The sequence below is a fragment of the Phyllostomus hastatus genome, unplaced genomic scaffold (assembly GCF_019186645.2).
Source record: "Phyllostomus hastatus isolate PE091 unplaced genomic scaffold, TTU_PhHast_1.1 phas_scaffold_78, whole genome shotgun sequence".
NCBI classification, from domain to species: Eukaryota; Metazoa; Chordata; class Mammalia; order Chiroptera; family Phyllostomidae; genus Phyllostomus; species Phyllostomus hastatus.
The window spans coordinates 60685859-60708201 of NW_025334041.1; the positions used below are offsets into that span (position 1 = coordinate 60685859).

General features: G+C 38.6%; 1 protein-coding gene across 2 annotated transcripts in view; it reads left to right on the top strand.

The window, feature by feature from the left end:
• The first annotated feature begins 226 nt into the window (after positions 1–226).
• SLC9A4 (solute carrier family 9 member A4) overlaps positions 227–22343 on the top strand; it is a 69228-nt gene continuing 47111 nt past the window's right edge. For both annotated transcript variants that reach the window (XM_045826949.1, XM_045826950.1), the window contains exons 1-2: positions 227–967; positions 5744–6207. In XM_045826949.1, the coding sequence (XP_045682905.1) occupies positions 697–967; positions 5744–6207 (735 nt within the window). In that variant the 5' untranslated portion in view covers positions 227–696. The remainder of the gene's footprint in view (positions 968–5743; positions 6208–22343) is intronic.

Here is a 22343-nt window from a genome sequence, read left to right on the forward strand (position 1 = left end):
GTCTGTCATATATTGTTTGCTTTACTTTACTCTCAAAAATGCTCTGGTTTATATGATGAGACATAATAGTTTGTTATTGAACATGCCAAGTTGTCCTATTGTGGCTGCCCACTAGGTGTCAGCAGTGTAACCCACCCAGAGAACACTGGGGAAAGTCAAATCAGAGCGAATAATTAAGTGTAGTCCAAGAGTTACCTGCAGCCTTGGCCATTCAGAACGAGTGAGAGATCAGGGGGAGGGAAGAAAGAGAAGGTGCAAGACAGGTAGTGCTTTCCCAGGATCTGGTAGAGAGGTGAGGATTCCCTTCCTGGCTAAAAGGACTCCAATGATACCTGAAATGAGCACCGTGGTGGTAGTGTAATTTTCACTCACAAGACCAAACCAGTGTGCAGTGAAATGAGGGACAACTTTGAATGAACAGATATTTTTCTCCTTCATAAATTGCTCTTCAAATCACAACCAGGTAAAGGCCCCACAGATAGCTCCCTGGACTTTAACAAATCTACCGAATGACTGCATTTAAGCCAGAAGATGAATTGCCTGAATATGAATCTTTTAAAGAATATTTGAAAACGTCTACACTCACAACTCAGTGACACACTCAGACTCTTATTGGGATGACCCACGGACTGTACGTGTATTACTTTTGAGCAAGTGGAGGTTGCTGCTCTCCAGAAACCTCCTCACTTCAGAGGTATGGCACACAAGGCAGAAAAATCCCTCAGCATGGGTTTTCAGGTGTTTGTGCCTTTTTGCCATTGGAATTGGTTGCTGTTGCTAGTGGTCCTCAAGAGTTCTGAAGCAACTTCTGATTTGAACAAATCCACAAATTCCACTGATATTCAGTTTGCTGCTGCCATCACAGAGCTAGATGAGAAGATAAGTGTTTTTACATTGGATTTTGACTACGTGCAAATTCCTTATGAGGTCACCCTCTGGATACTTCTAGCATCCCTCGCAAAAATAGGTAAGTCCTCAAACACTGGCTTGCGCAAGTTGTTTTCCATCTGAGATATTGTATGTAAAAATGCCTTGTAGATGGGGAGCTAAGTGGATTGTAACTGTTAACTGCTATTACATCAAAAATTATGTTCCCTTGACACAAAGGAAAAGTCTTACAGCTTTTTATAAATCCATTTTATGCTTAAGAATGGTGTTTTGAAATTTAAAATCATACTTTTGCATCCTGGGGTTTTTTTTTAATGTATTATTTCAGGATGACAACCATGTGACATTATTTGACATGCAAAAATCTCAAGATTGCATGCTTTAAAAAATCCTACAGGGTAAGGCATGTAGACCTCAGAATGATGGCCATTGGGAATTTCAGGAACCACACAATGATTCTTCTGGAAATACTCTTCGTTTATTCTTGGCTGTGCAGCCAGGGGCTTCATCAATGGCTCCCATTGTTAATTCTTTAACAGTGGCGTGTGCTCCTTGCAAATTGAGAGAAAGCAAGAAACAAGGCAATCACAGGAGACTCTAAATCCCTCAGTGATGGGATATGGGGCATAGGAAATGATATGTGTCAGTAAGATATTGATTTACAACTGAGCCAAGTGAATCCAGTGGGGCACCTATGCTTTTCTTTATAAAATAAAATGGAGTCAGGTTAATGGATTAAATTCTAATCAAGGTTCTTTGTGCCAAAAACCAATATGATGGTTTACACTCTGTGACCATCTAATTCCTAAGTCCACCCCCTTGTCTCCTTAAAACCAGCTTATTTGAATGTGAAAAATTGATGTAATTATCTCAATTATCATGTATAACATATCATTTGCCCCAGTTGTAAAATTTGATAGTTGAGTAAATAAATTGCTTTACTACAATCCATGGTACTCATTTCTACTTTGCCTCTAGGATGGTGTGAAGTGTGATGAGACCTGGCAGTTAATTGCTTGGTATCAGTACTGGGGGCTCTGCCTATTCATCTGACACCCCATGAATGTTGGGGTACTGACTCCTTCATAACTGCTACTCATTTTGACCTAGTAAGGTATAATGATTAAATGGAAATTGTTAGCTTGAAGAACCCTCGTGTGATTTGTCAAATGATTAAATTATGCAAAGACCTCATATTATTTCTAAGAAGTGATCAAGTATAAATGGCTTTCTCAAGGGTTTATATTCTTAGTTCAGAGCTAAGGGTCTAACACTTTTCAGCCAACCACATGGACTCTGAAACCATTCAAAGTGATTTTGTGTTTTCCTTTGTAAATAATGTTAGAGATTCCCCCTACCCTGACCTCCCCTTCCTCTTCACAGTAATGGGTACAGCTGTTCTGGGGGTCAGGAACTGGATCTGCCACTGCCTAGCTAGTCACTTTGTCTTTCTAAGTTTTAGTTTTTTCATCAGTGAAATTATTTTTAAGACTTCTCTTTGATGCAAATATGGATTTTCTAATTAAAAAGAGGCTTATGTTCTGTGTCAATAAACATCTCAATGCAGAAAAGGTATATTTTATCTTGGTTTTATATTAGCATAAAACATAGATTGTTCTTTAGAGGTATCATATGTGCCCAGACTCACTATGTCTAGAAGTTTAGCATGTTGTAATGGTTTAAATGTTCTTGATTTTCATGTTGATATAATTCAACATAGTTTAGAAAAAGAAAATAAGTAGATTATCAGATGGATCATGTGTACTCAAGTACAATTTTATTTTTGCTAGTCTTTAGGAATTAAGATTATTTTTACATTGCACATGAAAAGAAGGCCATGTTTATTGAATGTATACTAGGTGCCAGGTACTAACCTTGTAGTTTTACATATGGTGGCTCATTCACCTGGGGGTGGGGGAAGACATGAAAACTTTAAGACAAGAAATGTATATAGATTTTTTTAGATACTATATTATGAAACTTGAGTCAAAAGGTGATTAATACTCATTATTATTATTCATCTTGTATTCAGTCATTCTATCAAGCCACATTTACTGAGCACCTATACAACATGTGGAAATGACCATGGTCCCTGGCCTCAAGGGACTTAGTTTAATGGGGAAGACAGGTGAATCTAGCACTGCCTATTAGGCACTCTGACAAAAAAAAATCACAACTCTCTATAATCATTTTAAAACACCCATCTATGCATGTTGTAAAAGAATAATATTTGAGAACAAAGATAGTACAAAGTCACATCAGGCTTTTTTGTTTATCTTTTATTTTGGTTCCATTCTTTGTACCTTTATAGAAAGATGTTCCTGAATTATTAGGCAGAATGAAAAGGAAGGCTGTCTTTGACTTATAGGTAGGACTTTGCTATTTGTGGCTATTTAAGTTTCAGGCATTGGAACTATAATGTCTCAAAGTGACTGGATTCTATTGGCCATCATAAAAAGGGAGAATAATTGTGAAATATGAAGCACATGTATCATTGTTCTTTACTGTGTTTGCTCTTTTTGTAAGTAGGCATGAGGCCTCTATCTCTATTACTGTGTTAAAGTTGCACCTTAAGTTAATACTCATTATTAACTATACTCATTAAGTTAAGATGCAACTTAGCTTAAGGCAGGGACATGTTGGATTCATTTCAGGAAATTAGATTCTGGGGAGCAGGACCTAGATTATGGGAAGACACAGGGCCTGATAAAATTACACTATATTATCTTCCACTTCTTCTACATTTTAAAAAGTTCAGTGTGGTTAAAATAAGCACTACAAGATGAAGATGAAAAGGAGGGAGAGGGAAGGAAGAAAAGGAGAAAGTTCTTATGTAAATAGAGAGTGCAGGAGTCTAGAAGGAGGTTTAAACTGATCTTGAAGCCAGTGGTCTAGGTGTATGGTCTGCAATAATGTCTCCTGATACTAGCAATATGCCATTGTATTAACCTGCCTACTATAGTGCATGGAGAAATTCAAAGCTGTAGTAGGGAGACCCATATGTTCTATGGATGGCTGAACCTAGAAAATTTCTAAGGAGACATTCAATGGCTCTCCATGGTCTATGGGAGAAAACCTACACTTCTTGCATTTGAATCCAAGGCTTTACTGTTTGGCTTAAAAATCATCTTCTAACTCTCCTCCCAATACTCTTCCAATTCAAAATTCACTCCAGCCAGGTGGATCTCCTCAATGAATATCAAACATATCCATGTGGACCATTCTTGTCTCTATTTTTCTCTGGAGTTCTCCCCACCTAAAATGTCTCCCATTCTGTTGTCTAACCACATAAGTCATAACCATTCTCCAACAACCAGTTCCACTTCTACTTCCCATGTAAAATCTATGATGAATATTTAACCTGTTTATTCATTCATTTATACACTTATACACTCTTCCAGCAAATAAAGTGCCTGTTATGCTGTGGGAGATATAAAGATATCTATCATTCTGCTTGAGCTCGAGAAGTTTAAGATTTAGTGGGGAACAAATTCATGCACAAAAAATGGTAGGGAAAGATCATTATCATTACACAGGTACAGATAAAATGTTATAATAATTCAAAGGAAGACATATTATGTCCTTTTGGGAAAGATCAGGAAAAGCTTAACTTCAAAGATTGAGCAGGACCAAAAGAGTTTGAACAAAAGAACAGTTCAGGCATCAGTAATAGCATATGAAGATAAGAAAGGGCATCTTCAGGGTGAAAAAGTGTGTGGTTGGCTATAATGTAGGATTTATAAAGATAAAGCAGGTGGGGGATGTTGACTTGGAGAGAGCCCTATGGAGACCTGTTATATTCTGACTGCTTTTCATATTTGCTGGTATATTCAATATGCATTTTATGGTATACTTATACATTGTATTATTTTTGTTTTCTTATTTGTTAATACTGTGTTTATAAAATTTCATCAATGGTTGGAATTGTAGAAAACATGTTTGGCCCTACACCTCACAGTACTTCCCAGCAGGTTGATTAGCAGGGATGCTTAAGAAATACTCTCGGTTTAAAATCCACAAGAAGCACTGTGTACCTTCACAGTCAAAGGTGGGAAATTAGACCATCAGATATATGTTGTGTAAGAAAGTCATCTGGCAGCAAGAATTGGTGTGAACTGGAAGGGTTGAGGGTGAGACAGGAGATCAAGAAGACAATGTAGTACTTAGGAGAAGAAATGAGGGGTCCTAAGTAAAGGTAGTACCTATAGAATTGGAGAGGAGGGGATGGACTTTAGGGACAGCTAGTGAGAAATATTACTGATGAAATGGAAAGCTGATTGCATTGAGGGACAAAGGTGATAAAAGAGGGTTCATGAGAATGTGACTTTATTTCTCTCTTAAGTGATTGTCTGGATGGCAATCTTGTTGATTAACTAAGGGAAACAAAATAAAGGACTTTTTATTTTTGTTTATTTGTTTGGTGGAGATGGAAGTGAGGTAAGGTAAGAGTTTGGAACAAGCTGAGGTTTAGGCGATGATGGGAAACTCTGTATGAGCTTTAAATGTGAGTTTTGCATGAAAGCAGACAGTCCCACCCTCTTGTCTCAAGTGCCTCAGATACTGTAAAATGGGGACAGCAGGAAGGAGGAAGAGGGCAAGGACTGCTGGCTGGGAACACTGATTCTGTGGCATGTGCTGGAGCTGACATGTTAAGTACTTGTTCTTGGGTAAAGCCCTTATAACACTTCCAGTTCTTGCTACACATAGGAGCTAATGCTCAGAGAGGACAGCCAGCTTGCCCAAGGTTCTATCTGCTTGACTTTTAAAAAATTCTTGTGCATCCCTCTTCTGGTATCTTAGTGGCTAGAAGGGTATTATTAGCAGACAGCTAAATGTGGTTTTCTTCTCTACTCAGGATTCCACCTTTACCACAGACTGCCAGGCCTCATGCCAGAAAGCTGCCTTCTCATCATTGTTGGGGCTCTGGTGGGTGCCATCATTTTTGGCACCAACCACAGATCACCTCCAGTCATGGATTCGAGCATCTACTTCTTGTATCTCCTTCCACCCATCGTCCTGGAAGGTGGTTACTTCCTGCCCACCCGGCCCTTCTTTGAGAACATTGGCTCCATTCTCTGGTGGGCAGGCCTGGGTGCCCTGATCAATGCCTTTGGCATTGGCCTCTCCCTCTACCTCATCTGCCAGATCAAGGCTTTCGGCCTCAGTGACATCAACCTGCTTCAGAACCTGCTGTTTGGCAGCCTGATCTCAGCCGTGGACCCGGTGGCTGTGCTGGCTGTGCTTGAGGAGGCACGAGTGAATGAGGCACTATACATGATGATCTTCGGGGAGGCTCTTCTCAATGACGGCATTAGTGTGGTGAGATGTCAATGACACATCCCCAGGGAGCTGAGAGGCCTAATTAGGCTGGAGACAGTAGTCTGTTTTCAAGGCTAATGGAGAAGGCTGAGCAAGACTGAGCCACAGCAGGACAGAGATTGGCTTCAGTCAATGCAGTATGGCCCAAGTGTAGGTGATTTCCCTTGAGACAATTGCTCCCAACGCAGCTTGTAATTCAATACTCAACTAGCTTCTTTAAAGTGTGAGAAAGCAGAGAGAGCAAATCATTCCATAGTTATATTCAGTTTTTCACTTAGCAAACAGGAAATGTCTCTAAAGGTTCTTCTGGGTTTGCACACTGAAACAAGAAATAGCTTATGTGTTTATTATCTCTCCTTCACAGGACCTCACCCTCATTCCCTTTGTATGTTTATTAATTTTTAAAAAGATTTTATTTATTTACTTTTTAGAGGGAAGAGAAAGACAGGGAGAGAAACACCAATGTGTGGTTGCCTCTTGCATGCACCCTACTGGGGACCTGGCCCACATGCGACCCAGGCATGTGCCCTTACTGGAAATTGAACCCATGACCCTTTGCTTCACAGGCCCATGCTCAATCCACTTAGCTATACCAGCCAGGGCTTATTAAATTTTTTTAACATGATGCATTAGATGATGATGTTAAATCAAAGATAGGGTTAGGGAGAGAGATGGCAGAGGATTTGTAAAAACGTGTTAGCTATGTACCAGTTTTGTTTGCATGACTCATATGGAAAATATGAAAGAGGACTTTTTTCTTAGAAGTCCTTCTGAAGAGAAGCTGAGAAGGACTTAAAGGCTAACTCACATAGCATTAGGGCCCAGAAGATGTCTGTGGATAGGGGTGCTAAAATATTCTAGATTAGCTGTCCCATTGCTCAGGTTCATTATGTTACTACAAACCTTCACCAGTTAGTCTGAATTTATATATATATATATATTTTGATACACTTTTCTTATTTTAAAATTTATATCACATTGCATAAGTAGAACTAGAATGCATTTTCAGTGTAAAAGACTCAAACTGTGCAAAATTATACAACAAAAGACTACAAAAGCCTCCACCTGTCCCCTCTCTTCTCACCCTCTATGAAAAAGACAACACAATATGTATGTAGATATGTTATCATACATAAATTGGGTGGGATTATATTACATATATTGGTTAGAGGTAACGAGTCTTGGACTTCTCTTTAAGCCTTTTAACTGCTGTATAGTATTCTATAGTTTGTTTAGCTATAATTTATTTAACCATTTCCCTATAGATAAATATTCAGGCAGTTGTCAACTTTTTGCTTTTAAAAACAATGTCACAATGTATATTTCTGTTTCTACAGTTTCTAGGAAATGAAATTTCTCGGTTAAAAAGTAGGCACATTTAAAATTGGAAAGATGCTGATATTTTAATCGCTACTTTTTCATCCAAGTGATGAGGGAGGAATCTCTGCTTCAGGATTAGGGAGTGACATGTGATACTAGACAGTTGAGATTAATGACAGTTTGTCAGTCAAAGCCTGGGGGAAGAGGACATTCCACACTATGCAAGGCCACATGGGGGTGCACTCAGGAACTGAGTGAATAATTAGGGATGTGAAAAGCAGGCTGCCTAATATTGAGAAGATGGGGTACCTCCTGGTTCCCACAGGATAATGAGTTCGGTTTGTTTGAATAAGCCCACAGGCTGGCAGGGGTCTGAAACTCACTACACAGGGATGACCAAGAACTGTGCCTGGTCGCCTTGATAAGGAGGTTGTTTGGCTAGGGGACTTTATCCATGGGGTCAGACTGGGGAAAGGACTTGCAGTTAGTCCACTCAAGACTCTCCTCATTTTACCAAATATCAAGGTAAAACATAATATTGGACCTTAATTTAAGATTTCACACCATGGCTGCAAATATTCTCTAGGAAGTATCTGTGAGCTTACATTTCCACAGATAGTGTATTGAGTGCATATTTCTTGGTATTGCTTCAATAAAGGCTGTTGTTTTCTTAATGTTTTCCAATTTAATGAGCAAAGAAGGATTAATTTGTTTTAATTTGTATGGGGATATCAAACATCTTTTCAATGATCATGGATCATTAATGCTTTTTTGTGCTGTAAATGGAAAGTTTGTATCCTTTTAGGGTTACCAGGCTTAAAAATATACAGGACACCCAGTTAAATTTGAATTTCATCTAAACTACATATACTTTTTTATAAGTATGTCCCAGTTATTTCAGGCAAATATTCAGTCTCATAAATTTTTCTTAGGAATGACTTATTTTTATTTTTAATTGGTTTGTAGGAACTCATTCAATTATTCACATTTTAAACTTCTAAATATTGGATAAAAATCAAATATTTTCTTCTATTATGTCACATATTTTTTTAGATTGTGGTATCTATTATTCTATGTAAGTTTTAAATTTTTATGAAGTCAAACCTAACTCAAGCACTCTTTTATTGCCTCTAGTTTTCTTACTTTGCTTTTGGAGATTGTTCCTAGCCAAAAGATATGCAACCATTATGTTTTCTATTTTTCCCCTTTTACAATTAATAATATAAATTCACCAGGGACATAATATTCTATGGTCAGGACTTTATGCAAAAATAAATAGTGTAGAGGGAATAAGAGCTCTTGAAAAATAATCTGAGATTCCTGGGGTATATTCACCAAGTGAAGGAGGCTGGTATGTGAACTGAGAAGTCAATTTATTTTTGCATAGTAAGAATCTTTTGCATAGTAAGAATCCTCATGGACAAGATGCTAGAGTCACCAGACCTGCACTCACTTTCCCTCTGGGTGAAAGTCACCAAAAGTCAAACTCTCAGAAAGTTGTCAGGGAAGCATGGACTTCAGACTGCCAGAGGATTCATATATTTAGTTTTTCAGAGTGTGTCTCTTGAGCCCTGTGCCTCAACAGGGCCCTGGTGGGCCTGATGACTCCTCAGATGTTCAAACCCGTCTGAGACCTACTGACCCAGATTCTGTAGGAGAGAAACTTGAGGATTTATGTTTCTAACAAGCACCTAAAATGATTGCTAGTCTTTGAGAAATACTGTTTTTGTTTTGTTTTGCATTTAGGTTGAGAGAAGTCAGTGCATCTTGATCTAAAATGAAGATATATCTACAACAAGGGCTGTACATCTCTCCTCAGACTGGGCTAGATTAGTCTCTGAGGTCCCTTTTCCCCTGCTCATTGTTTCCTTAGATATTTTCAAATTTTTGACCTTGTTACAATGGAGTAAGTGTTCTTGGCTGGGAATCTATTCTACCTCCTACAATGGCTTCTCTGAGCTATGAAGTATTTACTTCATAATCTCCCAGACATAATCTTATTTCACTTATATTTGAGTTCTCTAGGAGGACTTGTTTACTGAAACCCCTACAACTGGCAATGCCACTGAGAGTGATCATACGTGATAATAAGCCACCTCTTGGCTGCTCATTTTGAGATAATTACTCAAACTTTATTTTGTAAATTATTAGAGAAGTCTAGAAATGACTGTCTTAATACTAACTCTTTAGTTTTCACAGAACACAGTATTTCTTTTTATTTTAATTAAATCTTCACCTGAGGATACATTTGTTGATTTGAGAGAGCAAGAGAGATCGATTGGTTGCTTCCCATATGTGCCCCAACTGGGGATCAAATCTGCAACCTATGTATGTGCCCTGACCAGGGATCAAACCTGCAACCTTTTGGTGTACAGGATGATGCTCCAACCAACTGAGTCACCTGGCCAGGGTGACACACTATTTCTTCATTGAGAACTCTATGATATGAAAATTTTTGCAGAGAAATAGTCTTTATTAATTACCAATGAAAAACATTTTACTCTGCTGCCTCTTTGGTGCTGCCCTGAACTTGAGAATCTAACCTCACCCTGGACTTTTATTTAGATTTTACATGTAAAACCAGTTGCAGATTGGCTGGGTTTTTTGTTTGTTTATTTGTTTTGTTTGTTTGCTAGCAACATTTGTCTGACTTTCCCAAAGTTTAATTGCTACCACTTGGACAATTTTTAAAATGATAATTTCAAAATAAAATTATAATTATCAAATGACCAAAGTATCTGCTGAGGGCACTACTCTGACCTCCAGTGGGCGGAGCTCCTGTTGTGTTGGCTCCAGCAGGGTTGCCCACATGTCACTCTTTAGCCACTCTGTGGTTACCCGTAGCACAGTGAGCATTAAGCGTGCTGGGGGACTTCTGCATTCCTATGTGAAACCAGAGAAGCCCCAGGGCCAGATTTAGAAAGTAGTTTGAAAGCAACTGGTATTTAATGCAGTCCAATTGTATTTTGAGCTAAAGGCCTTGAACTCACCCTTTCATTGAAGAAGGAACCTTCTCAAGGGCAGCAGTCATAAGCATGCTCTTTCAGTAGAAAGTCTGAGTCATTTAGAAAGTAACCTGTGATTTGTGGGTTACATGTGACAACTCCACAGATGGTTATGGACTAAAGACTTGCCTTCTCACTAAGGAGAAGGAACTCCTCCAGTACTGTCACAATGTTAATATATCTGATTCTCCAGGCTTCTTGTCTTATTTCCTTCTCTTTCTTGCTTAATAATTTAAGTCATGACTCTTATCACCAGAACATACTCTTAATGGTTGGCAAAGGGAGTAGAGAGAAAACCCAATAGCTTTAAAATGATTACTAGTATCTCCAGGTGAATCTTATGAACAAAATCACAGTGGGAAAAAAGGTGCTACTACTATTCCTGGCCTTCTGTAGGGTCACCTTTACATTTATTATTTTATTAAATCCTTACATCTCACTATGAGGAATGAATTAATATCCATATTTCACAGAGAAAATAAAGCAAAGGAAGTTCAAATACTGAAAACTGAATGAGGGCATACTTCCTAGCTGATGACAGACTGAGCATGGGTACTCTGGTCTGTCTTGTTCCAATCTCTTTCCCTTTTGAATTTCAACTTATGGAGCTGGGAAGGATGGCAAAGAACCCAAATTGCTGATAGGAAGACTGGGCTCATTTCCAGTTAGTAGTGAAATCAGTGTTCTTTCTATAAATCAAAACTGACTGGCTTGGAGAGATTCTGATTGTCTCTGTGCCTCATTTCTGTAAAATCAAAATAATTATATTGTCACAGGTGGGCACAGGTAACCAGGTTCTTGGTGACTGCGTACAAAGAATCGAAGTGAACACACAGAGAGTTTATAACAGAAAGAGAGAGAGCAGATTTATTAAATGATAGCACACTCCACAGAACATAGGAGTGGGCCAACTTTGAGCAGAGATGACCTCAGAGGCTGGAGGGATTCTATTCTTATTGGGTGGATATTTCCTGGATAGTTTTGGAGGGTTTTTATTATGCATGTACAAGTGGTAACATTACTTTAAAGCTACTGCGCACGTGGTCTCCCATGATTTTCCTTGATTGGACGTTGAGGAAGGGAGTCCCACAATTTATTACAATGCTATTATAATGAAGCAGGGATCATGTAACATCTTCTGTGCAGGTGCATTCATGATTTACCATGATTCAGCGCTTTTCCAGAAAGCAAGAACAACCAGTGTTAGAACAGGTTCTCTGTCCTGTATCAGTGACCTTTATTTTAGCCCTGGGACACCTCTCAAGTTTCCTCCTTCCTAACTATCTCCTGCTTCAAAATTATTTAGCTCATAGTGTCACTGGAAAATTCATTTTAAGCACTTAGTATAGAGAGACAGTGGGTGCCCAGAATGTAGTGTGTATTCTATGTAAGCTGGCTATTATCTTTCTGTCACATCAGCTCATAGATATGGCATGGTGGTTGGCTTTCTCTTAATAGGCATTTGCTATTAAATATGCAACTGTGTCCTTTATTGTGGGTAAGTTGTTTTAATATTCCTTCTTGGTTTTCCTGGATCACTTTGCTGACTAAACAACAAGGCAATGCCAACAAGCTTTCTATGACCCCCATCCCTCCTCACTCCCCCTCCTCCCACTCATCTGAGAGGTCCAAGAGACCAGATGGGCCAGAGCTGAGATTTGAACCCTGGCATCCTGGTCCAGTGACTCTCTGCTTCTATCTTCTACTCTCTATTGTCACCTCTCCCTCTCCCTTTGCCAACTTCTTTTTCTCTGGTTTTCTCTCCCTCCCTGATATTCTCATTTGGCATCTTGCTGCTTCTGCTGCAGCCTATTCTTTAGGAATGGAGTGAATGAGAGAGTTATGGAGGGGTGCAAACTAAAATTTTGGAGCACAGACCTTGGGCCAATCACATGGATGTGTGTTTTTTATGTATGTTTCCTATTTGAGCCTCCTAATGACCTATTGTGCTTGAGATTTTTGTCCTCATTTTGTGAAGAAACAGTAAATAATGGTTAAGAGCAGAGATCCTCTGGATCCAGCCATCAGGGTTCACATTTCTATACTGGCCCATTTTGGTTCTTGGGACCCCTCAAATGCATTATCAACTCTCCACATGCTTAAGTTTCCTCACTCTTGTTTTTATTAAAAAGAAACAGACTGTTAAAGAAGTTACTTATTTATAGAATGTAATTTTTCCCATGTAGTTCAATATCCTAGAGATATATAGAAGAACTGTCTTCCAACTGCTTTTCCCAGCCAGCAATCGATAGCAATAGTTTCCTAGCAGATACTTCACCTTTCATTTGACTTACCTTTCTATGATGTATTCTTGTTGCTGGCATTAGATCCTAAATTTCCCAATCCTTTATGCTATAATTTTTCCCTCTTCTCATCTTTCCATCCCTTTATTAGCTTAACTTTGCTACCTAGTTGCCTGTTAAGCCTTGTGATTTCTCTCTTAGCAGCTCCTGCCATCACCATAGGGCCCAGTGTGTAGCACTGGGCATTGCAAGAGGTGCTAAGTAATCACTATAGTGTGGCAATGAATGCTACATAAAGAGTGAACAAATGAATGAAACACAAAGTAATAGAAACTGGCAGAGGCTCCCACTTCCCTTCATCCATACCCTCAAGAGTGACACTCCATTTGAATCTGAATTTGTCAGAGAAACTGTGAGAAACTGGGATATTTTCCTTCTGAGAGACTGTCACCACTGAACACAGAGTTGTTCCTTGAGCCTAATGCCAGGGGTGGGATGAAAGCAGGAGCAGGCATAGGGAGACAGAAGAGTGTGGTACCCTCTCTTCTCACTCCCCTGTGGAGCACATGTCCACACTGGTGCTGTCCTGGCACACAGGCCATCACTGGATGGAAAGATAGTCATGGACCCTCCCACTGCTGGTTGTGAGGACAAGATAACAAGTTCAAACTAAGCTGGGACAATAGGGAGCAACTTTCCAAGGAAGCTGCCTTTGAAAGCTGCAAAAATTATTAAGTAAGTTCATTTAAGGGTGAATTTTTATTCAAAATTTTCTGTGGTTTATTTTTTCCTGCTTTAAAGGGTCCTAGTTCCAGTAGCTTCCCATTCAAGAAGCAGTGAGGTATGTCTAAGAGCATAGACAGAGCAGCTTCAGTTCATATTCTGGCTCCACAACTCACAAGCTGTGTGACTTTAGGGAATTTACTTAACTCCTCTGTGCCTCAGTTTCCTTTCTGTGGAATGGATATTTGGTTGTATGAGGGTTGAAGTGAGTTTTTATACATAAAGCATTTAAAATAGCACCTGGCACAGAATGGGCACAGATTTAAGTGTCTGGTATTATTAATTTAAGTCTACTATAATTGAAGTCCATCTACTGTGAGCCCTTCTGAGCCACAGAGCTCTAAGTCCTAAGTGATGTTACATTCTCTTATCTATCTGCCTGGACTTCGCAGTCTCAACTTTTTCTGGAGAAGAGCTGTATACAAACTTTACCAGACTCTTGAAGGAAGAATGGTAGGCAACTTTTTCTTGTCTTCTTTTTATCTTATTTCTTTTAATTTTATTCAGGCTCCTGGGGTAGAAGGTTAGAGGCTCCAGAATCCTTCATAAGTGAACAGTTTCTCCTGGTCAAGAATGTAGGGAGCTCAGAGTATAAGGGGGAATTGGACCTATAAGCTGTGTGATCTTGAGGAAGAGCCTTTTGTGCTTCAGTTTCTAATGGTTAATCTAACCTCAAAGAGTGGTTTTGAAGAAGGTATGAAATAAGACACATAGGTGCTTGGCATAGAGCAGGTTGCTCTTCTTGTGTGTGAGAGGAAATTCCACAGAAGAAAGCAATCTAGTTGGTGTCTGTCTAAGAAGAAGTGGGGATAAGGCCAAAAACTCAGACAAACAGGGACATGCAGCCTTGCTGGGTTAGCTGCAGGTAAAGGAACCACAAGAGCACCTGAGATATAGGACATCTCCCCTGGGCTGCTTCTGACTCACTGTGAGGTCAGACGGGTATCTGGTGCCCACCTAACCCAGGACCCAGACATTTTCCTTTAGACATGTACTCAGACAAAACTTTTGGAGGTTTATCTAGTGACTTCTCTGCCCACAACTGCCATTGACAGTGAGATATGGTGGTGGCTATACAGGTCTGTGGCTGGGAGGGGGAGTGTAATGAGTGGATGGGTATGAGTGTGTATATGTGTGTGTATGAGATACAGCACGCAAATAGCTTGTGATGATGCTGAACCAGTTTGGGAAGGTGGGAGGAGCTGGGAGAAGAGAGGGCCGGAGGGCAGCCAGTGCCAATAGGTCCCCACAAACAAGGGTGTTGGAGGTGATGGAGGCTCACCTTCCTAGAGGATGCTGCATTTAACTCCTAAACTTCTTCAGCTGAATGACACACTTACCTTCTGCATTGTCTAGGGTATGAACTGCAGAATCCTACTAACCAGTAGCCCTATAGATCCATTGCTCAGGTGGATGTTAATAACTCAGAGGCATGGTGAGACAATGAGAGTCAGAGAGGGACACATCAACCATTATTACTTTGGAACTCCTCAAATTTGATTCATAAACATGTGTTTGGTTCATATTCTTCTGGTTGATGAAACAGAATGACTGAAGTTTGAATTATGCAGATCAGTTTTCAACCAGCCTATGCTGTGAGGCACTTTGTGATGGTGAAAGTTTGCAGGTGTCAGAAAAAAGGACAATGTCTTGCTGGTATCCAGTCATCCCTTATTTAGGAAGTAGGGGTGAGCAGCTATGGAAATGGATTTGAAAAAACAAAACTTAAGGAGAAAAGCAAACCCTCTTAAAGCTTTAGGGAATAATCAAACTGAGCACAGCCATGCACAGGTAAGTAGACATCATTCCCGTCTTTGAGGAGCTACACCTTAGAACACTTGTCTCTTTCCATCTTTATATTCTTTGTATCCTACAACCACAGAAGAACTCATTCTTCATATCCTACACCCACAGAAGAACCTATTCTTTCATATTTTCATTTAGCCCTTTCAAGCCATAGAAATTTCCTAGGAGATTATATAATACATTAATAGAAATTATCGATGTGGAAGAAAAACTAAGAACTACAAACATAGCCAAGTGCTTCCTACGTCAGTGGTCTTCAACAGCTCCCCCACCACCAACATGTGTGCATACATTCTCAAGGTGTGGTGGGCCTTGCTATGGGAAAAATATGCTCAAAATTATGTGGAAAACCCCATAATCTGGATATTTGGGAAGAGCTGGTTGACAAATAGTTTCCCTATAGTTTCCTCAACGATGATGTAAAATGAACAGTATCCAGTAGAACCTGTTATACAGGCTCCCTCTGCAACATAATATCTAGGTTATGTGTCAGAGACAAAGCCATTCATTCTGGCTCCAGGCTGTAGTTATCTATATGTCACTCCTTACCATCCAAGATCAGTTTTGGTCATTAGTGAGTATTAAACTAACAGCATGGGAGGAAACAGAGAGGTCATGAAATCTACCTCTTTTTTGATAAAAATAAAGTTTAGTTCAGTTTGATTGATCCTGAGCCAAAGTCATTAATTTATTTATTCTTCATTTATTCATTTATAAAAATATTACTGTGAACTACTTTCTATTGGAAACTGCTCTTTTCTCTGTGCCAGAGTTACCATCTCAAAAGAACCAAATCACCAAGCTAGTCTTCAGTGAAATTGAGTCTACTGCTGACAAATGATCTATGCTTTTATAATTAAAAAAGTGTCAAGATTAAATAGCCTCTCCTGTTCATAGATGTTCTAACACCAATAATGAAAGAGAGTTCTCTGGGCATTTGCTCCAGGTTGGTGTGAAGTGGAAAGACTCAACATCTGGTAAAGAACCAGTGTTGGGGTGTAGGCAATTATTGTTAGGCTAGTTTTAAGCTGACAAATTTGAAATCTACAGGCCATTGAAGAGAATTTTCCAATAGTTTTAGAAATATGAGCCTAGAGCCTGGGGGAAAGATAGAATAGAGATGCATATTTGGCAGTCATTGACAAGTAGGTGGTAATTACTACAACTATGAAATAGGGCATTCATCCACCCTACCATTCACAAGCTGAGAAAAATTTTCCAACCTTTTAAATTGAAAATGAGTTCTTAAAAGGAATGCGTTTGCCTTCCTCTTAAGTCAATAAAATTCAGCCACTGACACATTGTATCTTTATTAAATTTTCTGATGTCTGTTTAGTTCATCTTCCTAGACTTGTTCTCTGAGGTTCTAATCAACAAATGTTCAGGGGACAGTTGAAAAATCCCATGTATAATCAACCTTTTGTCCTAGGTTGCAGATATTCTGTTTCCTTCCTTTAAAAGCTTTATCCCCTTCTCTGCTTTTACACCATTTTGCAGTGCCTGTAGGGTATTTGCTGGTTTCTAAGGTGATTTTCTTTAATGGTCAGAGCAAATAGTTGTCAAGGATCTGCTCTACAACTGCATTTAATGTGCCAGTGCCCCTTCATACAAAATAGAGAATTAACTGGATTCATTATTTAATTTCCTGTGCAATATTGATAAATACAGTCCTTAATGGTATTCTCTATATCTTTATAGTATCTGACATACGGTGAAGATTATTTTACTATACTCTGTTGTAACTCTGATCTTCCAATGCTCTTTACATGTGTGTAGACTCAATATTTACTTATTTTTTTTTAACTGAGTTCATGGCAAGCTCAAGTAATGTGCACAAATTAAAAGATACACAAGGCAATCAGGAAGATATAGATCTATTGTTAGTCTACTAGGGCTGCCATTTAAAATGCCACATACTGGGAGACTTCAATAACAGTGGTGTATTTCTACAGTTCTGGACGCTGACAGTTTAAAATCAAGGTGCCACTAGGGTTGGTTTCTGGTGAGATCTGTCCTCCTGGCTTTCACCTGGCTGCCTTCTAGCTGGGTGAATTCTTGGTGTCTCTTCCTTTGCTTATAAGGACACAGTCCTATTGGATTAGGGTCCCACCACTATGATCTAATTTTAACTTAATTACCTCTTTACACTATCTCCAAATCCACTCACATTCTGCAGTACTGGAGGCTAAGACTTCAACATATGAATTTTGGGAGCACACAATTCACCCCATAAAAGACCACTCAAGAGCCCAGGAATAGGAAATGTTTTACAAAGAAGCCTCACAAAGGCTGTAACTAGAAACAAGTTAGTTTTAAGGATTTCAGAAGCAAGACTTTATAGATCTTTTTGATAGGCTGGATGAACCAAGCAGTACAGGGTTAATAAACATTCCTCAAAACTAAAACAACAAAGGGGTATTTTTTTTTTTTGTTTTAAACCGCTTGTTTTTTGCTGGCTATCAGGGTGCTGTATTCACCATGGTTACTCAGGATCCTGGGCTCATAGTGCTCATATTGAGCACTGGTGGTCTCTGTGCCTGAGGGAAAGAGAAGTTTGGTGGACTCTCGTCTTGGCAAGCAAGTGCCCCATCCCACAACTTACATACACCACTCTGCTCAGAACTCATTGAGACTCAAATCTTGGCCAGGTGTACTTACCTGGTAGAGGCTGGAATACAGTCCTACCAGTTGCTAAGAAAAAAAATGGGTAAACAGTGCTAATATCTATTACATCATCACTGCAGAGCTCATTATGGATGAGACTTAGTCAGTTGTTCAGAATCTGCTTCTTTTTATAGATCTTTACATGATTCTTCCTCTTCCAATTAACTTACACATAATTTATGCAATTTTCTTTCCCCTACTCCTCAGTTTTTATTATTCACAGTTTTAGTGTCATAATAACTCATAATTCCATGTGGCTCCTCATCATCTCTACATCTGTCTCATAGCATTTCCCTATTCATCCACACATAATAAATTCTCTGTACTTCTCAGAAAACATAGTTACTATAGCTCACAACTAGGCAGAAGGTTTTACCTCAGGATACTTCATAGTCCCCAGTCTATAGACAGGCTTCTTCAGGGTACATCTACTTTTGTTCTTGAATGGGAGATCTCATGTTGAAAGTAATGGAGCCACATGATGCTAACTCTTCCTCAGATGCTATCCCATAGAAGTTACTCTTGCAAGGATCCCTGAGCAGGGTAGGGAGTATGGTTATGTGTATAGGAGGGATGGTAGTCACAGAATATGCAGTAAATTAATAAGGTCTGAGTTATTAATGTCAAAGAATCTAGGAAATTTAATATTTTGAAGACAACTAGCTTTCTCTCTTTGTCTCTTAAGGATGATCAAAATCAGTACATTTAATGGACCTACCTGGTTATATAGGGGTTCAGAACAGGCCTCCTCAAAATGTATCACTTTAGCATTTAAATTTTTTTTAAAGATTTTATTTATGTATTTTTAGAGAAGGAAGGGAGGGAGATAGAGAGAGAGAGAGGGAAACATCAATGTGCGGTTGCTGGGGGTCATGGCCTGCAACCCAGGCATGTACCCTGACTGGGAATAGAACCTGCGACAGTTTGGTTCACAGCCCAAGCTCAATCCACTGAGCTATGCCAGCCAGGGGCATTTAAATTTTTTGAGCTGAATGCAATCAAGCCCTGAAGGCATGAGAAATTTTCACTTCTCCTTTAAAGAATTTAAATTAAGCACTTTGCCCAGAATAAGAGTTAGCACTAGAAATAACTTCTTGTACCCTGTCTTGTAGTGTAGGTCAATGTTCAAATTACTGAATATCTCTCTGCTCTTCTTACTGTCCTGCAATGAACTTCTTCCCTTCTAAAGCCCCAAGGTGATCCTTACCTCAGAATGTCATAAATAACCTCATTTTTCCTTTCTGTCCCTGAAACTTTTTTATGTGGGTTCTCTGACTTTCCCATACTTGGGGTTCCCATACATATATATGCAATTAAATTTGGTCACCTTCCCTTACCTATATATTTTATGTTATTTAATTATTAGACCAGCCAAAAGATCCTTAAGAGTAGACAAAAGTTCCTTTCTACTCCACAGTTATAAAGTTTCTTTACTTTATGTAAAGTGGTATGTTTATCCAAAATGTTATATTGTAAATGTTAAGTGGTATGTTTACTCAAAATGTTATATTGTAAAATACTAGTGAACAGTATGCAAAAAGGTAGTACAGGAAACATAATTCTAAAATGTATTCAAATAATCAAAATGAATTTAAGAAAGAAAAAACAGAAATAAAAAACAAGTAAGAAATAGTAGATCTAAATCCAATTATAACAATAATTATATTGAATGTTAATAGACTAAGTGCTCCAATTAAAAGCCAGAGATTCCCAGCACTGATATAAAACAAGACCCAAATATATTCTGTATACAAGAAACACATCAATGGATAAAATACTTAAATATAAATCATGACATCATAAATGTTAAAGGAAAACATAGGCAAGAAAATTTCAGATATTACATGCAGCAATATTTTCACAGATATGTACCCTAGAGCAAGGAATATAAAAGAAAGAAGAAACAAATGGGACTACATCAAATTAAAAGGCTTCTGCATGGCTAAAGAAAACATCAGCAAAATGAAAAGGGAACCAACCATGTGGGAAAACATATTTGCCAATGATACCTCAGACAAGGGTTTGATTTCCAAAATATATAAAACACTCACAATAATCCATACCAGTAAGACAACACAATTCAAAAAATGGGCAAAAGACCTGAACAGACACTTCTCCAAGGACATACGGAGGGCCCATAGATATATGAATGAATGCTCAACATCACTAGCCATCAGAAAGATGGAAATTAAAAGTGCAGTGAGATACCACTTCGTACCAGTCAGAATGACTATCATTAACAAATCAACAAACAACAAGTGCTGGAGACTTTGTGGAGAAAAGGGAACCCTAGTGCACTGTTGGTGGGATTGCAGACTGGTGACTGGTGCAGCCACTGTTGAAAACAGTATGGAATTTCCTCAAAAAACTAAAGATGGAACTGCCTTTTTATCCAGTGATTCCATTGCTGGAATTATATCCTAAGAATCCTGAAATATCAATTCAAAAGAACAGTGTACCCCAATGTTCATAGCAGTGTTATTTACAATAGCTAAGTGCTGGAAGGAGCCTAAGTGACCACCAGTAAAGGAGTGTATCAATACTTGTGGTACATTTACACAATGGAATACTATGGAGCAGAAAGAAAGAACTCCTACCCTTCATGACAGCATGGATGGAACTGGAGAGTACTATGCTAAATGAAGCAAGTCAGGTAGTTAAAGACAAATACTACATGATTTCACTTATAAGTGGAACCTAATCAACAAAACAAAGAAGCGAGCAAAATAGAACCAGAGATATGAGAATAAAAAACAAACTGACAGTGACCAGAGGGGTTGGGGTTGGGGTTAACGGGGGATAGAAGGGAAAGGGTCAAGCCAAGGAATAAGTATGAAGGACCCATTGACAAGAACAAATGGGGGAGGTGGAGAATTGAGTGTGGGAGAGGGGGCTGGGTGGGCAGAGGAGAGTAATGGAGGAAAATGAGGACAACTATAATTGAACAACAATAAAATTTTTTTTTAAAAGAAGTACAACAATTGTGAAGATGCAGGTAAGTTGAAAATAAATGGATACAAAAATATCCACCAAGCAAACAGTACATATAAGAATGATGGTGTAATTATATTAATATCAGTTAAAATAGATATAAAGATAGAAGTGTTACAAAGATAAAGAGAGGTGTTTCATAATGACAAAAAAGTCAGTTCATTAAGGATACCTAACAATTATGCATGTGTATGTACCTAAGGATAGAGCCACTAAATATATGAAAGAAAAACTGACAAATTTAAAGAAAGAAAATGACAATTCCACAATCAGAAGGGTTTTAATAGCCTAATCTTAGGAAATGATAAAGTAAGTAGGCAAAATATTAGCAAGACATTGAGGATCTGAACACTCTCAAATACCACTCTGTCCTAATTGACATTTATAGAATACTGTGCCCAACAACTGTCAAATATGCATTCCTTTCAAGTGCATATTGGTATGTTCATCATCAAAAATGACCACATATTTTACCATAAAAAAACCTCAATAAATTTAGAAGCCTGGTGACAAAATTATGTTCTTTGACCACAACAAAATTAAATTAAAATAAATCACATTAAGATATCTAAGAAAATTCCAATATTTGGAAAATAAACAGCACAATGCTAAATACTTCATGAATCAAACAAGAAATTACAAAAGAAATTAGAAAATATTTTCTTTTTCATTAAGTATTTTATTGTTGTTCTATTACAGTTGTCCCAGTTTTCTCCCTTTGCTCTGCTCTGCCCAGCCCACCACCCTGCTCCCACACCATGGTCCATGTCCATGGGTCATTTTTACATGCTCTTTAACTAATCCCTTCCCCTTTTTTCCACTATTATCCCCTTTCACCCTCCCTATTGGTTGCTGTCTGTTCCTTTTTTCCATACCTCTGGTTCTATGTTGCCTGTTTGTTTTGTTTATTAGGTTCCTCTTACAGGAGAGATCATATGGTATTTGTCTTGATTGTGCTTTTAATTAGCATCTTTCTGATGGATAGTGATATTGAGCATTCTCTCAAGTGCTTATGGACCACCTGTATGTCCTCCATGGAGAAGTGTCTATTGAGGTCCTTTGCCCATTTTTTAATTGGGTTTTTTGTCTTCCTGGTGTTGAGTCATATGAGTTCTTTATATATTTTGTAGATCAAACCCTTGTGTGAGGCATCATCGACAACTATGTTTTCCCATATGGTCAGTTCTGTTTTCATTTTGGTGATGGTTTCTGTAGCCATGCAGAAGCTTTTTAGTTTGATGTAGTCCCATTTGTTTATTCTTTGCTGTCTTTCCTTTGCCCTAGGACATATATCGGCAAAAATGTTGCTGCATGGGATATCTGA